The sequence below is a fragment of the Protopterus annectens genome, chromosome 8.part1, assembly GCF_019279795.1.
Source record: "Protopterus annectens isolate FY-2018-M chromosome 8.part1, PAN1.0, whole genome shotgun sequence".
Taxonomy (NCBI): Eukaryota; Metazoa; Chordata; order Ceratodontiformes; family Protopteridae; genus Protopterus; species Protopterus annectens.
In genome coordinates, this window is record NC_056742.1 from 533,971,907 (window position 1) to 533,987,822 (window position 15,916).

At 38.3% G+C, this 15,916-nt stretch overlaps 1 protein-coding gene across 1 annotated transcript in view; it reads right to left on the reverse strand.

Moving 5' to 3' along the window:
- Positions 1–7,344: 7,344 nt before the first annotated feature.
- NRN1L (neuritin 1 like) overlaps positions 7,345–15,916 on the reverse strand; it is a 760,092-nt gene continuing 751,520 nt past the window's right edge. The window contains exon 3 of the mRNA XM_044082054.1: positions 7,345–8,885. Within this exon, the coding sequence (XP_043937989.1) occupies positions 8,612–8,885 (274 nt within the window). The 3' untranslated portion in view covers positions 7,345–8,611. The remainder of the gene's footprint in view (positions 8,886–15,916) is intronic.

Sequence of the window (15,916 nt, forward strand, 5' to 3'; positions counted from 1 at the left end):
CCAACATTTGCTATCCACCTGAGGAAAAATTCTTTGACATCTGCTTGGGATATAAAAATATCTATGCAAACACATCCAAGCAAAGATCCTAAACCTTCTAGACTTGGTTACAAACTTGGGAGCCATACATACGCCTTCCCATTGTTATCTTGTAAATCTGTCTTCCCAGTCTTTTCTAACCCCCTCTGATCGATTCTTAGAGTTATCATGCAATATTGTACATGCCTTACTAATTATCCCTTTTTAACAGCTGCTTCTGTTCTAGATTCAACTAAAAATGCTATCAGAGCAGGTATTTCAATTAAAACACCCAGAGACTCCCTATGCTGTGGAACAGAATCCCGGTCCATGTGAGACAGAGCACCTCGCTGGCTCTGTTCAAGAGGAATCTTGACCAGTGAATGGGAGATCGTAGGTTTACCCCGGGGATCATCTCTGTATCACTGCTGGACAGAGGCACGGCAAACTAATGGGTATAGTATCCTTCAACCTAAGGGGTGGTGAAAGCCACACAACTCTGGCTAGGCTTATAAATGCCCTAGGGCAGATAGCCTAGTATGAACCTATGAACCTATGAACTCCCCTATCTCTTTCTCTTTATCGTTGTCTGAGATCAAGCCCTGGTAGGGAAGTCTCTAGTCTGCAATCCAAATGTTTTCTCAGCCTCATCCCACTCTATCACCTTTCCTGCTTGAGTTATTTCCTCCCAATATCTTGGTTCCTTTGCCAGGTTTCTGCAGTAAATTCTGCCCCTCTTGCCTATTTTCTCTACCTGTACTTGCTGTCATCCCTATTAGCAACATTTCCTTTCTGCTTCCTCTACTCTCATATCAGCTTATTCTTAGAATACTTTCTGCTACATTATGAATATAATATTCTATATGGTTGTTATTCTCCTTAAGGATCTGCATCCAAAATCCCACCCTCTCTTTCTATTTATTGAACTTCCCCCTTGTTTCATCTTCATCCCTTTCCACTTTGAATTTAACCTCCTACTTATGTATATCAGCCTTAACTGTGACACTCTAAAATATCCCTTCAAATCAGGGCAACCTAAACCACCTTCTGCTATTGGAAGGATCAGCTTATCTCATTTAAATCTTGCCCTCCTTCCCACCCAGATAAATTCCTTGAGTTCTTTATTAATTATTGCCCACAACTTCTCCTCGGGTTGATAAAAGTATGACTGACCCTTGTACAAGACTAAACAGACTAAAACATTTTCACTGCTTATATCTCACTAAATATAAATAAATATATATATATATATATATATATATATATATATATATATATATATATATATATGGATCTATCTTACAACGTCGACAAGTCAAAACGCCGAAAACGAAATCACCGACACCACATAACCGACATTTCACAAACACGAAACCTCACATGCCCGACACACCATAATCCCGACAAGCAACAAACAAAACAAATCCCCGGTCCAAAAAGCACACACACAACACAAGCACACCAAAATCCTTACAAACCAACACTAAACCTCACATACACAACTACCTACAACCTTAACCCAAACCCTAACCCTAAGGTCCGCCACTATCGCACACTCACCTAACCCGTGCCCTAACCCTAACTCACTTAACCCGCCCCTAACCCACAAACTATCACAGTCGACACTTACCTAGCCCGCCCTAACCCTAACTCACTTAACCCGCCCTAACCCACAAACTATCACAGTCGCACACTTACCTAGCCAGCCCTAACCCTAACTCACTTAACCCGCCCTAACCCACAAACTATCACAGTCGCACACTTACCTAGCCCGCGCCTCTAACCCTAACTCACTTAACCCGCCCCTAAGCCACAAACTATCACAGTCGCACACTTACCTTACTCGCACCCTACCGTCCGTCACTACTGCATACATCCACAGCCTTTTCCCATGTCGATGTTCTCAGCGTCTGGGTTTTGATCCGTCGGTCTTCTCCGTTTTCGATCTTCTGGCGTCGGTGTTCTCGCTGTCGGCGTTCTGACTTGTCGACGTAGTCAGATAGACCCATATATATATATATATATATATATATATATATATATATATACATATATATATATATATATATATATATATATATATATATATATACATACATTTAAGAGTTTCCAGTATCTCAGTTTTTTGTATTATCTTTTGTGTAGTCTCTTCCCGCATATCCTTAGCTTCCATAACAGAAGCATTTTAATCCATACTCCTAAATAATTTGTCTTATCATGTCCCCATAAATATGGGTATTGCTGAACCAATTTGTGTATGGGGGCATTATTTATGGCTATAGCTTTTATTTTGTCTTCATTAATTTTATATCCCCAAAAGACTCAAAACTGTCTCAGCATGTTCCACAACACTGAGAAGCCCTTTCCTGTATTTATCAGGTACAAAATAATATCATCTGCGAATAAAGCCAACTTATTTTTTAATTATTATACTAATTATATCCTGGTATTTCTGAGTCTCTTATTTTCCTGCTGATTCAAAATAAATATAATGCAAATAACAAAGGGGAAAGAGGACATCCCTGCCTGGTTCCTCTGTTTAAACACAGCTTATCTAAGAGGAACCCTCCCACTTTAATTCGTGCCTCCGATCCTTCATATATCATTCTAATTAACCTTATTATTGTATCTGGGAATATGCACATGCTGGCAATGCCTGACCCATAAAATCCCAGCTTACTCTATCAAATGTTTTCTCTGCATCAAGACCCGCCAATAACAGAAGTATTTTGTTACATTCTGCTTCCCCCTGCATCATCATTATTCTATTAATGCTATCAAATGTTTGCCTCCCTACACAAAATTACACTGATCAATATCTATCAATTTTGGCAACATCTTTGCTATTCTTTCAGCCGTTATAGACATAAACACATTCTAATCATAGTTTAAAATTCAAATGGGTCTTTATGAAGCTGGGTCTGATGGGCCTTTAACATTTTTAGGTATTACAGCCACCACAGCTTCTTTCAAGATGTTGGGGCTTCTCCTCCTTTTAAAATACTGTTAAACAAACTCTTCCCTATCTTTGTCACTTTGTCCCTCATAATTTCCAAACTTCCACAGGAATACCATATGTTCCTGGAGACTTTCCTGTAGATTGATTGTATATCACTGTTTTTATTTCATCACCTCCTATCTTAACTGTCAGTTGTTAAGCCTCATCTACCTCTAACCTTGGCATAATTAAGTCTTTCATAAAATTTTCCATTTGTACTCTTTCTTGATTTCCACATTACTCTGCTTTATAGAAATATTCAATAAATTTTCTGGAATACCTCTATTTTTCTACTTATATATTCCCTAAGTTTGGCAGCAACCCTTTCTACATTCTGTTGCCTACGTTGTGCTAAAACATTTTGTGCTCTGGAGTTGTTATCAAAATAGTTGCTTAACTGCAATCTTTCTAAACTCATACATATTATCCAAATGCTCCCTTATTTCCTGTTTGGTACTCTGAATCTATTCGTCCTGTCAATGTCTTAGTGCAAGAAATCTGGACAAAGCAAAAAATAATGGGGTACAAAGACCAAAAATAGGTTCAGATTTTAATTAACTTTGAAAGTTGTTAGAAATATAGAGTATGCATTAATTTGCATTTTCTGAAGGGTATGAAGTCTGAAACTGAAATATTTTTAATTGCTTAGTGACTTCAGTCTTCAATGATTTGCCAGAAAACACAAATTGTGTGAGGAATAGACCAAAATATCAGTCACAAATCTGGACATTCTGCAAAAATCTAGAGAGTTGAAAGATATGTGACCTCCTCTTGTTCTGTGAGATTCCCCTTATTCTGCAGTACTTTAACCTTCATCGCCCCCTCTAAGTAATTCTAAGTAATTTCTATTATTTTACCATATCTCTTTCTCCTTTATTTTGATTCTAATTTTAAACTCCATTTTCATTTTAACCCAATCACTAGCTATAACTTCTAAAGATATTTCTGTCTTCCCTAATACTTCTTGAATAATTTCCACTACCTATTCCTTAAATTCCTCTCTTTTTAACAGGTAGATGGGAAAGCACCAGTCTCGAATTTTAACTTCATTACCCTGCATTTTTATCTTAGTTTTTATTGGTGTTTGATCATAAGTATTTATTGGATTTTTGTCGACACTTTCAATTAAATGCACATATTCCTGTAAAATATAATACCTGTCTAGTCTAGCCCAGTTATTGTACCTTGGGAAATAAATGTTAAATTATGGCTGTCGCTTATCTAATCAGGATACAATAGACAATACTTCATGGGTTCTGTTCAAGCAGCTTTGTTATGTCAAACACATCAGGATTGAGGAATAACTTCAGCTAACATAAACAAACTAACTATTACACTCATACATGTTCACTGTCTGGCTGCACTCACAAAATGGCACTAAAGCTAGCACATGCTATTTATATGCACGTTCAGTCTTCAGACTGCTTCTTAAAGACACAGCACACATATTCCATTCTACTCTGTCAGTGTTACTACTACTGAATTCACATCTTCCACACCAAATATTTTAATAAATATCTTCAAAAATGTACCTTCTTTTGGTATATTGTCCCTTCAAGGTTCCCTCACTATAGCAGATCAAATTCCAGTCCACACCTATAAATAATATTCCCCACTGAAAGTTGATTATTACTCCCAAAAGTTTCCTAAGCTCCATAATAGCAGTTTTTATCAAAATATGAATGCATACCAGGATAATCCTCCTGCTTTGCTAATAGCCCCTTACTACCACAAATGTACCATTTTTTTGTCTTTTTTCCCTCATCTATCACTGCTGGAGACCCTCGAGCAATTTGTATAATGACTCCCCTTTTCCTTTGTCCCTGATATGCTGCTGAATATGCACCCTGAAATCCTTTCTTTGTCAAATTCACATGCTCACTTCTTTCCAAATGTGTCTCCTGTATCATTGCATTTGCACTCTACATTTCTTAATATAATTCAATGCTCTTACCTTTTTATCTACACCTGTAAGTCCATTCATGTTCCAGCATAATATGAACAGCTTAGTCATCATGATAAAAAGCTATTGTTTCCACCTACTACACATATATTTGAATGTGTATTTCCAGCTTTTGTGTCGCATGCATATGCTAATGTTTGGCAAGCTGATCTTTTGTACAGTTGTTTCTTCTCATCTCCATTTGAACCTAGGTCACATTTTTCAAGATTTTTTTGTTTGTTTTAATAAAAACCCTCAAACAAAAAGCTAAACACAGAACACTCCCATCCCCTATTAACCTGGAACAAACAAACAAACACAACTATGTACAGCTTCAAAACATGAAGTTTAACCCTCCAGCTGTTGAGATCTGTGATGTCAGCAATATATGTCTCCCTTGTACAGGTCAAAAATCCTCCAAGTAACACTGTCATACTTTTTCTATACTCCCAGATGAGAAGTACATGTTGACAAAACATCTTTGGCCTATTGCTGTCACTGCCTGCCATACTGCAAACTGTGAAAATGTTAAACTACAGAACTCCTTGCTGCATAACTCCATGTCCAAAGTACACTACATGCAAAGAAGGGGGCATGTATCCAACCCCAGCTCACAGGTGAATAACCAGTAAGATGAAACTTCTTTTGCATTCTACACAAAATGTTATAAAATCAATCAGCATCTGTATTTATGACTACAGAAAATAATAACTGTCTTATATAACTTCTAGCTAACCAAAGCTGTGATTTATTCTAAGCTTCATAAGCACTTAACATTTCTTTTGAGTATCAGAGCACACCATTCACTGCCCTTGGGTATGAAGTTTTGTGGTTAACATTGGATTTTGTTTTTAGTTATTATTATTTATTATTATTAGAATGCTTTTTATTGAAATTGGCTTTGTGGCTGTGGTTCTGTCATGTTCCTCGATGCACTGAGCTGTCCAGGGTGCTGAAGTACTGTGAATGCATAATGATTGGTTTCCACGTTGGTTCCTGCTGAATTACTGTTCTATTTTACTTAAAAACTAAAAAGTAAAAAAATAAAAATAGAAGTAAAAAAAAAAATTTTTTAGTAAAGAATGCTTTTATATTGAGTTGCTCTAAAAGTGAAAAATAAGGAAAAAGACTGAAAACTTTGCAAAAGAAACACAGAAATGCTGATTTCAGAAAAGCATTCAAGGTTGTTTGTGCTGATTCTTGCTACTTCTTCTGGTATGTCATTACCAGAATCAGCAACACCAACCTCGAATGCTTTTCTGAAATCAGCTTGTCTGTGTTACCAGAATCAGCAACACCAACCTCGAATGCTTTTCTGAAATAAGCTTGTCTGTGTTACCAGAATCAGCAGCACCAACCTCGAATGCTTTTCTAAAATCAGCTCGTCTGTGTTACCAGAATCAGCAACACCAACCTCGAATGCTTTTCTGAAATCAGCTTGTCTGTGTTACCAGAATCAGCAACACCAACCTCTAATGCTTTTCTGAAATCAGCTTGTCTGTGTTACCAGAATCAGCAGCACCAACCTCGAATGCTTTTCTAAAATCAGCTTGTCTGTGTTTCTTTTACAAAGTTTTCAGTATTCTTCCTTATTTTTTTACTTTTTAAGGGCTCCATAAAAAGCATTCTTTATTAAAAATATTTTACTTATATTTTTATTTAAGCAGACAACTATAATAACTGCACAGTTTAAGCAAAATTGCAGCTTTTAGTAAAAGTTACCACATGCTTTCTTTTTCTAAAGGGCATTCAAAACTATGCAAGCCAAAGGAAAAAAATGTTACTGTAGAAGTAAATGTTGAAATTACGTCTGAACCAGAACTTTAATAAGATAATAATTTACAATAACAATGAATACAATACTGAGTCATTTTAGATATGAAATGGCTAGCTGTAATGTATCCTGAAAAAAAAAAACAAGAACACAATGTTCAGTAAAAGAGTCTGCTTCTGGCCTTCTAGATGTAGTTATAATTATGTTTTTACTCACTGTATGACACAGAGTGCTTTTAAGGTTAAGTAACCAAACAACAGGCATGTTCCAGTGTGTTCTTTATGATGAATGCTAAGCACTCACTGAAAATTCAACATGCATACTGTCCAGGGGACCAAGAAAGATCATTTATTATACTTCATTCAACCACCACGCTGCTTTACTAATGACCTGGTCTGTGACATGCATAAAAAGGTTGTACCTTTTTGATCTTCAGCCTTTTAAAAATTCCTACAGAACTTCTATCAAGACTTTGAAATATGCGTGATACATTTTTCCATTCAGGTAATGAATTCTGAGGGCAAAAATCATGCCAGCAAGAAGTGATCCACTTAATTTTAAGTTCAACTAGCTCTTTCCAGCAAATATATGAAAGCACATAACAAAATAGGATACTTTAATGTAAGGTTTAATTTTACAGTATTATCAGTTTTCATGTTTATGTTACTGAGACTGATTTTTCATTACAGATTGTATGAGTAAAAAGAAAAAATGTTCTTCTTCAAATGCTGCAATTGAAAAAAAAAGATTTACCTTAAAACTATAAACTCTCACCAATAAGGACATCCCTGGTTATATATAGGCAGATTTAATATACCTGATTTCAACTAGATAGCTGTCAAGCTATGTTAACCATAATGAAAAAGAAACCCGCACAGGCATACAGATGTCAGTTACAGAGACCTTTCCCATCCTGCCCTTCTCAGGCAAAAAAAAAAAAAAAAGCTTTAGAGAATTTCATGCAATCTCATAATTAAAACATACATTGACAAAATAAAATGCAGAGCTAAAAAAAAGTGACTGTAATGACTTCTAAATTTAGACATCCACAATATAAAAATTACCCCAAACCTGACAAGTGCAATTCGATTAATGACATACTCGTGTTAGCATTTCTGATGACACATTACTGACCTCCAAAATTCCTTAACTGATGATAGTGCTTTTCAACAGATTTTTTTAATCCATGAAAATTTAAGTTATTTGTAAAAGTGTTTCATTATTTTTGTAGAACCTTTAAACATTTTAAACACAAGATGCTCTGCAGACAAAATGTCATTTACTTGCAGTCCACTTAAAGCTATAAATAAAAATCAGACACATATTACAAGTGAGAGAGTGTGCAATGCCAAAAAATAAAAATGTAAATGTAATAGTTCAGAAGTAGCACAAATGCCTTCCATTGGAACACTTCATCGGTTTACGTGAAACTCTGTCAAACAGAAGATTTTTCCTTACGTGATGCATTTCATATTATGATCCTACTCATAATGAATAATGTCTTAAAATCAATATAAAATAACTAGATATGAATATATAAAATATATAATATAGCAGTACTTGCACAGGATTTGTACACAGTAGGATGCTTGAAATGAACAGGAGATGCCAACGATTACTCATGTAGTCCCTACCAGGACTGGCGATGAACTACATAACATGCTCACTCATGGCCTGCATCACATTATACACCATCTGAGCTCCTAGGGGGATGAAGGGGCACTGAACTCTCAACAACACCGTTCCCAAGACACCTCCTACTGTAACACAGTTTGTGCAGTGGTGAGCAGTCTGATTTCAGATATTATTTGCAAACTGTTTTTTTAGCAATGTGTAAAGTCCTGAAGGCTGTATAAAACAACCTCCATTATGGTTGCTGTTAAATGTTAAGAAACAGTAAAGCCATCAGGAGAGTAGTGAGACTACAAGTTGAGACAGCTGCAGAACCCCTCAAGGTGTCCTTGTTGCTTTCATCTTTGTTGAAGCCTTTAATGCTGCTGGAGGGCCGTGCTCTCATGGTACAAAGGTCATGCAGATTCCCCTGGAATTGCATCTTCCGTGACTCCTGCCTGAGCGATTCCCAGACAGCTGCAGCTTCATTGGGGCAACCAGCGAGAACTGCATTTGCACACCCATGAAATTCATTCCATGATCTGGAAAGAAGAGAAAATGAAAACAATGAACTTCAAATCCTAGTGTCTGACCTGTTAACACAGAGGAATAGCTAAAAGTCCATAATGGCACAACAGGTGTCACTACAGCATCACATGGCTTGTTCTCCCAGTTCATTTCCTGGCTAAAGTATCTTCTGTGCAGAGCATGCAAGCCCCTTCTGTCTATACCCCAAGGCATGCCCAAGTTGAGATGGTGATTTATCAAATAACCAGTTGGTATGTGTGTGTGTCTGATTAGTGCAAGAGTTTATGCATGAGTGCTTGTGTGTGTGTGTGTGTGTGTGTGTGTGTGTGTGTGTGTGTGTGTGTGTGTGTGTGTGTGTGTGTGTGTGTGCATGTGCGTGTGTGTGTGTAAGTGCATGTGTGTGTGTGTGTGCACGCATGTGCGTGCGTGTGTGCATGCGTGTGTGTGCGTGTGTGTGTACGTGCGTGTGTGATTATGTGTGTGTGTGTGTGCGCGCGTGCGCGCGTGTGTGTGTGTGTGTGTGTGTGTGTGTGTGTGTGTGTGTGTGTGTGTGTGTGTGTGTGTGTGTGCATTCTGTGATAGACTGATGTCCTGTCCATGAAAACTTCCTACACTTAGTACCCTCTGAGTTCCAGGCAAAGCTCCAGCTACCCTATAATAATGAATTGCATAAAATGGGTAGTGAAGAATAAAAGAATAAACAACTCAGAAATTCACTAACTTATGGTGCTTCAGCAGCATATTAACCAAAGTGTGGTGGCTGAGCATACAGTGTGGTTACATCATTTTAATGGGTGTGTTACATCTGTTCAAGACTAAATACCTCAAAACACAATTAACCAGCAATCAGCAAAAACTGCTCACAGCCCAGGTTGACAAATCTTCATAAACATGCACTTGTAACTTTTTTGTAGGGGGCAAGGTTCCTTGGGAGCTTTGCTTCCAACAAATCCTTTTCTTTATTTGCCTAACTCTGTGGTCACTGCACATTAGGGAAGAGTGATAAACAACAGTGAATAGTGCTCCCCCTCCTTGTCTGCAACGCGATGATCTAAGAGAACACCACAAATAAATGTCTCCTATGTAGAGCAAGCAGCAACAGACAAGAAGCTAATGCCTCAAAATACAGAGCTCAAGTAACACTGATAGGAGTGATATCCTACTGAGCAACAAAGCACAATCCAACTTTAACACCATGCATTATCAAAATAACCATCCAAGAATGTTACATTCCATTGAACATGAGACCATAAAAAAAAAAAAAAATAACATTTGTCACGAGCAATGCTACACATTAAGAAACCCCTTTCTTCACTTAATGTTTTAATTTCCTAATCTGAATCTCTTTTCTGGTGTGTTTTTAAAATCTTAGAAAGTCCTGCCATACCCTGTGCAAACACTTCAGTTAAGTACTGGCATAGTATTCACTGAGTTACTTTTATAATTGATTATTATAATATGGGCATTGTAATCCTTACTTCCTGCAGTGTTACTATCTAACTTAAGTAATGAATTAGTTTTACTTCAGGTCACTGGGAAATGGAAGACCAATCAGTCAAACATTTATAGTTCTCCCCACCAGTTAACCCTATCTCCTACTGATAGTAACTCGTGCAACTGAAAAGAAACTACCAAAGAGAAATGGGACAAAAACTGAACCTATGGCTCCTCACTTTTAATTAAAATGCATGAAGTGAGTTGATGTTTTACCTTAGTCTGTTGGGTTTGACTGAAAACCCTGTTATCAAGACAGCGTACTACATAGGTTGGCCTTGGGCCCATTGGGTTTGTTTCTAATCCCTTCAAAGGGGATACCGCTGAAGGTTTTCATGCAGGGGATATGGGCATTAGTGCAAGTTGCTGGCTTTTGCATTTTAAGTAGTGGAGGGTGACCTAGTCTACTAAAGCACTGACCTCAAATGGACACTAGAAAAAGTACAGCAGTATGAAGTAGCAGGATATGTGTACTGATTCATCAAACTGTGTGTCGGAAATGTAGCTAGTTTATGAAGAGGGGAAACAAATATTTTCCAGCCAGAAGATAGGGCCTTTCATGGCCTAGAAAACAGGACATATGCTCTCCTTAGGACATGAATGTTAGAACTACAAGAGTCAGAGAGTTAGGTCCGGCATACAAAATGCAGTTAAAAGCAGCAAGCTATGGCTTCTTTACACTGAAAAAAGCCGGTTAGCCGAAACTGGTCTGAATAAAGTATTTCATGTAAATAATACTTGATTTTTATTTTATAAGTGCTTGATGTACTCTTAATGCTGGCCATTGGTGTTTTTTCTTTACAACCACCCCTTTCCTCCAAAGTAGAGGAAAATGGGAACAAAACCAGGAGGCATGATAGCTAAAACATATGTAACGAAACAAGACTATAGAAAGGAATAGAATGCCAATGTGCAGAAAGTGTAGTGGTACCTACCAAGATAGAAATACATGCCCTGCAAAAGGTAAAATGTGTGAACTACAAAAAAAATCACTTTAAAAGAATATATAAATCAAAACAATAACAGGACAAATGCTTCGAGGCAAAATAATGAGTAGATTGTTATAATACTACCACTTGAAAACTAGATTAATAGTCTGACAGATGACTCAAATTCAAATAATGAACATGAAAACTCACAAACAAAACATGCATGTGTACACAACACACAATTAGGTAAGCAAGAATAAGTGAAACATATAAGTTCTGGTAGAAAATGTAGTTAAATATCTTGGACTTGATATTACCCAACATGAGTAACCACTGCAGCATCCCTATAGTATCATCCTCCCTGGCAAGATTCAAACCCAAAGTGGTCACCTTCAAAGTCACCATCTCCACCAACACCCCCCCCCCCCCAGCTAGCACTAGACATAAAAACTTCTCCAAAGCTGATTACAGCCTCCTGAGGGATGGTATAAACAGCTTCACAGCTCCACCAAAGCACTATGCGAGCATTTATATAGATGCATGGAATCAGGAATACGTGACAAGACTAAATCATCCTCTGCAAGGAAGAGTAAACCTGTCGGATGAACATCTGCAATAAATAAACTCTATAACAAAAGGAAAAAATTGCTGTCCAAGACCAAGAATGAGCAGGTGCCCAATTGGAAGCAATGTCTCCTTAGCCTGAACAAGCAAATAAGAGCACTATTGAAATCCTCCAAAGCAAACTTCATTTCCAAATTGGCCACATCTACTGGAGACAATCATAAGGCCTTCTTCACATATGTCCACAAAGGAAGCACCCAGATCTGTTCAGAACTGGTGGTCAAGGACACCACATATACATATGCCATAGATATAGCAAACTTGCTGGCTGACAGATTCAGCAAAAACTTTACCCCTCTGCCCCCCCATCAGTAAATCAGGACATCCCCAGTACCTTCCCCCTTCCCCTTATAGCTAGGGAAGAGGTCGTCACTGCTCTCTTAAAGGCAAAAAATACAGCCTTCATGGGACTCGATAATATCCCAGGCTGCATCCCACATAAACTCAAGCAGGAACTTGCAGCACCATTAGACATCCTATTCAACAAAAGCCTGAGTACTGGCTTCATCCCAGCTGAGTTGAGGATAGCCACTATCATCCCTTTACACAAAGGTGGAGCATCCACCGATTCGAGAAATTACAGACCCATCAGCCTAACTAGTCTGATCTGCAAGGCTATGGAATGGATTATCATGGACCTCATTAACAAGGACATTGGCAACCTCCAAACACTTGATCCCACACAGTTTGGCTTTGTGACGGGGAGGTTATATCTGCTAAATTTGGTCGACTTCTTTGAGACAGTCACCAAAGCAACGGACAAGGGGAAGACAGTGCATACTGCCTACCCTGACCTAGCCAAAGCCTTTGGCACTATTCCCACTCAAGCATAATAGATAAACTCTCTCAACTAAGCATCAATCCATATGTTACCAGATGGGTAGCAAACTGGCTCACTGACAGAACCCACATAGTCAAAATAGGGGAAGCCACCTCAAGCAGTAGAGCCATAACAAACGATGTACCCCAGGGTTCAGTCTTGGGGCCTCTGTTATTTGGGATATACTTTTCTGAGGTCAGATCAAGACCAGTGGGCTGTGTCTGACCAAGTTTGCAAATGACTGCAAGCTGGGTGTTGTCATCAATTCCCCTAGTAATGTTGAATTCCTCCAAAAAGGTCTCACTCGGACAAACGACTGGTGCCAGAAACATGGGCTCATGCTGAATACCAAAAAAATGCATACTCATCCCCTTTGGGGAGAGTGATTTCCCCACAAATTATCACATTAATAATGTCCTAAGCAGTCAATCAGAAGTGAGGGATTTGGGCACCCAGGTTGAGAGCAACCTGACTTTTGACCACTATGTTGCTTCCACTGTATAGAAAGCCTTCTACATGACCCACTTCATAAGTAAGGGTATCTCATCCAGGGACAAGGAGGTTATAAGATCCCTGTATTCTTCCCTTATAAGGCCCATTACTGAGTATAATGCCCCTTTTGGCATGTACCTTGCAAATCACATGCAGCAGCTAGAAAGACCACAGAGGTTCCTCACCAGGAGAATCCAGGGCCTCAAACATCTACCCTGCACAGATAGACTAAACCCCCTATCCCCCTACTCAGTTTCATACAGACTCCTCAGAAGTGACCTCTGTCTGGCATACAAGGTGATCCCAGACCCCACCTTGATGGGACTGTTGCATATCTGCAAGTCAAGCTCCACTCGAGTAACCTGCATGCGTGGCCTCAACCTGGTCTGTGACATCAACAAGACTTGTTAGCAGGACAGATTTGTGTCCCAGAAACTCCCTCATCTATGGAATAGACTTCCTCTCCACATCAAGCAGAGTACCTCTTTACCCTTGTTTAAGTGCAACCTGGATAACTGGATGGGAAACAGAAAATATACCCCTTGGATTTCACCCATGTCCCTGCTGGACAGGATCATCAGGTGATGATTTGTCTAAACATGGGCTTAACTCTTGGCTAGGCTTATAAGGGCCTCAAGGCCAATAGTCTAGTAGCCGCCTATGATCCTATGATCCTAAAAAGTTTTTCCTACAGTGCTAACACCTACTTTTTACACCATTAATGCTTCGGCTATTCCAGATAGCAATAAAACCCTACTGAAAAAGTTACCCTATATTTTATTATTAAGCAATTATATCTAACAGAGTTAGTGAGCTACTTATGAAAGTTGAAAGGCAACACAGCCCTAACCCTAATGAATGTGTCCTTCTTCCATGGATGGCAGTATCTATAAAAGACAAAAACCCTTAACCCATGTCTTCAACTTCTCCCTTATAAATGGGGGCACTTCAACAAATCAGAAAACATGTATTAATCATTTTTATATCAAAAATTGCCTCTTCTCCCAGCCTATGGAATTACAGAGATTAATGTCAATCTTTCAACAGCCATTTCTTCATGGGTTAGCATTCCTCAAAAACAATTTTCTTTGCAGTGTTTTAAGCCACTCAGCAATTCCCAAATGTGTGTGGGGGGGGGGGTAAGTCCCCAGTAGCTCAGAAATTATACATACCTACTCCTAGGTAACACAAAAGTAGACAACAGGGAAAATATATAATATATATAGGTCTACCTGAAAACGCCGAAAGTCCACAATGCCAACAACAAGAACACCGACACTGGTAGATCGACAACGGAGAAGACCAAAAGTTGAGAATCACAATGCTGAGAACACCGACATGTTAAGGTAAGTGTGCAATAGGGGCGGACGTTAGGGTCAGGGTGTGGGTAAGGTAAGTGTGTGATAGTGATGGATGTTAGGGTAGGGTGCAGGTTAGGTAAGTGTGCGATAGTGATGGACTTAAGGGTTAGGGACGGATTAAGTGAGTTAGGGCTAGAGTGTGGGTAAGGTAAGTGTGCAATAGTAATGGACCTTAGGGTTAGGGTTTGGGTTAAGGTTAGTGCATAAATAGTTGCGTATGTAAGGTTTAGTGTAGGTTTGTAAGGTTTTTGGTGTGCTCGTGTTGTGTGTGTGTTTTTCGGGAAAAGTATTTGTTTTGTTGATTGTTGGGATTGTGGTTTGTCGGGCATGTGAAGTTTTGTGCTTTTGAACTTTCGGTTTTGTCGTGTCGGTTATTTCATTGTCGGTGTTTTGGAGTGTCGGTGTTATCAGGTAGACCCATATATATATATATATATATATATATATATATATATATATATATATATGGTTCTACCTGAGTTATCGACATACCACATAATCGACAATAAGTTAACCGACAATCCACATCACCGACAGCTGACATAACCGACCATGAAAACGCCGACATTCAAGTGCTAATACCGACTCTCGCTCCTACCATGTTCCAGGTAATGTAAATAGTTGTCTGTCATCAGCACAGAGAGGCGCTATTAACACTTGAATGTCGGTGTATTCAAACTATTTACATTACCTGGAACATGGTAGGAGCGAGAGTCGGTATTAGCACTTGAATGTCGGCGTTTTCATGGTCGGTTATGTCAGCTGTCGGTGATGTGGATTGTCGGTGTTCTCGTGTCGGTTAACTTATTGTCGATTATGTGGTATGTCGACGAACTCAGGTAGAACCATATATATATATATATATATATATATATATATATATATATATATATATATATGTATGTATTTATATACATATATGTAAAATATATAAGCTTTATATACATATATGTAAAATATATAAGCTTTTTACAATACAATGTTGTTTTTATTTTCTTCTGCATATTTGCTAACAGTGCTAAATATAAATCCTGCAAGCTTTTTCTAAACAACACATTAATAACTATGACAACTTCCTCAGAAGACTAGGCTACAAGGTATAGCAATTCTTGTAAATAAGGCTCTTTAAATTACTGTAAATTCTCAAAATGTTGATGTTAGTGGGACGATGTGAGTTATTGCCAGCTATGTCGGGAGAAGTAAGGCAGTGGATGTTTAAGATATGCCAGCACAGCTACCTGGAATTTTGTAAAGAATTATATCTCATTTGTATATTAAACTAATTTGCACAGATGCTTATGTTGAAAAGTGTATTTGTAAAGCTG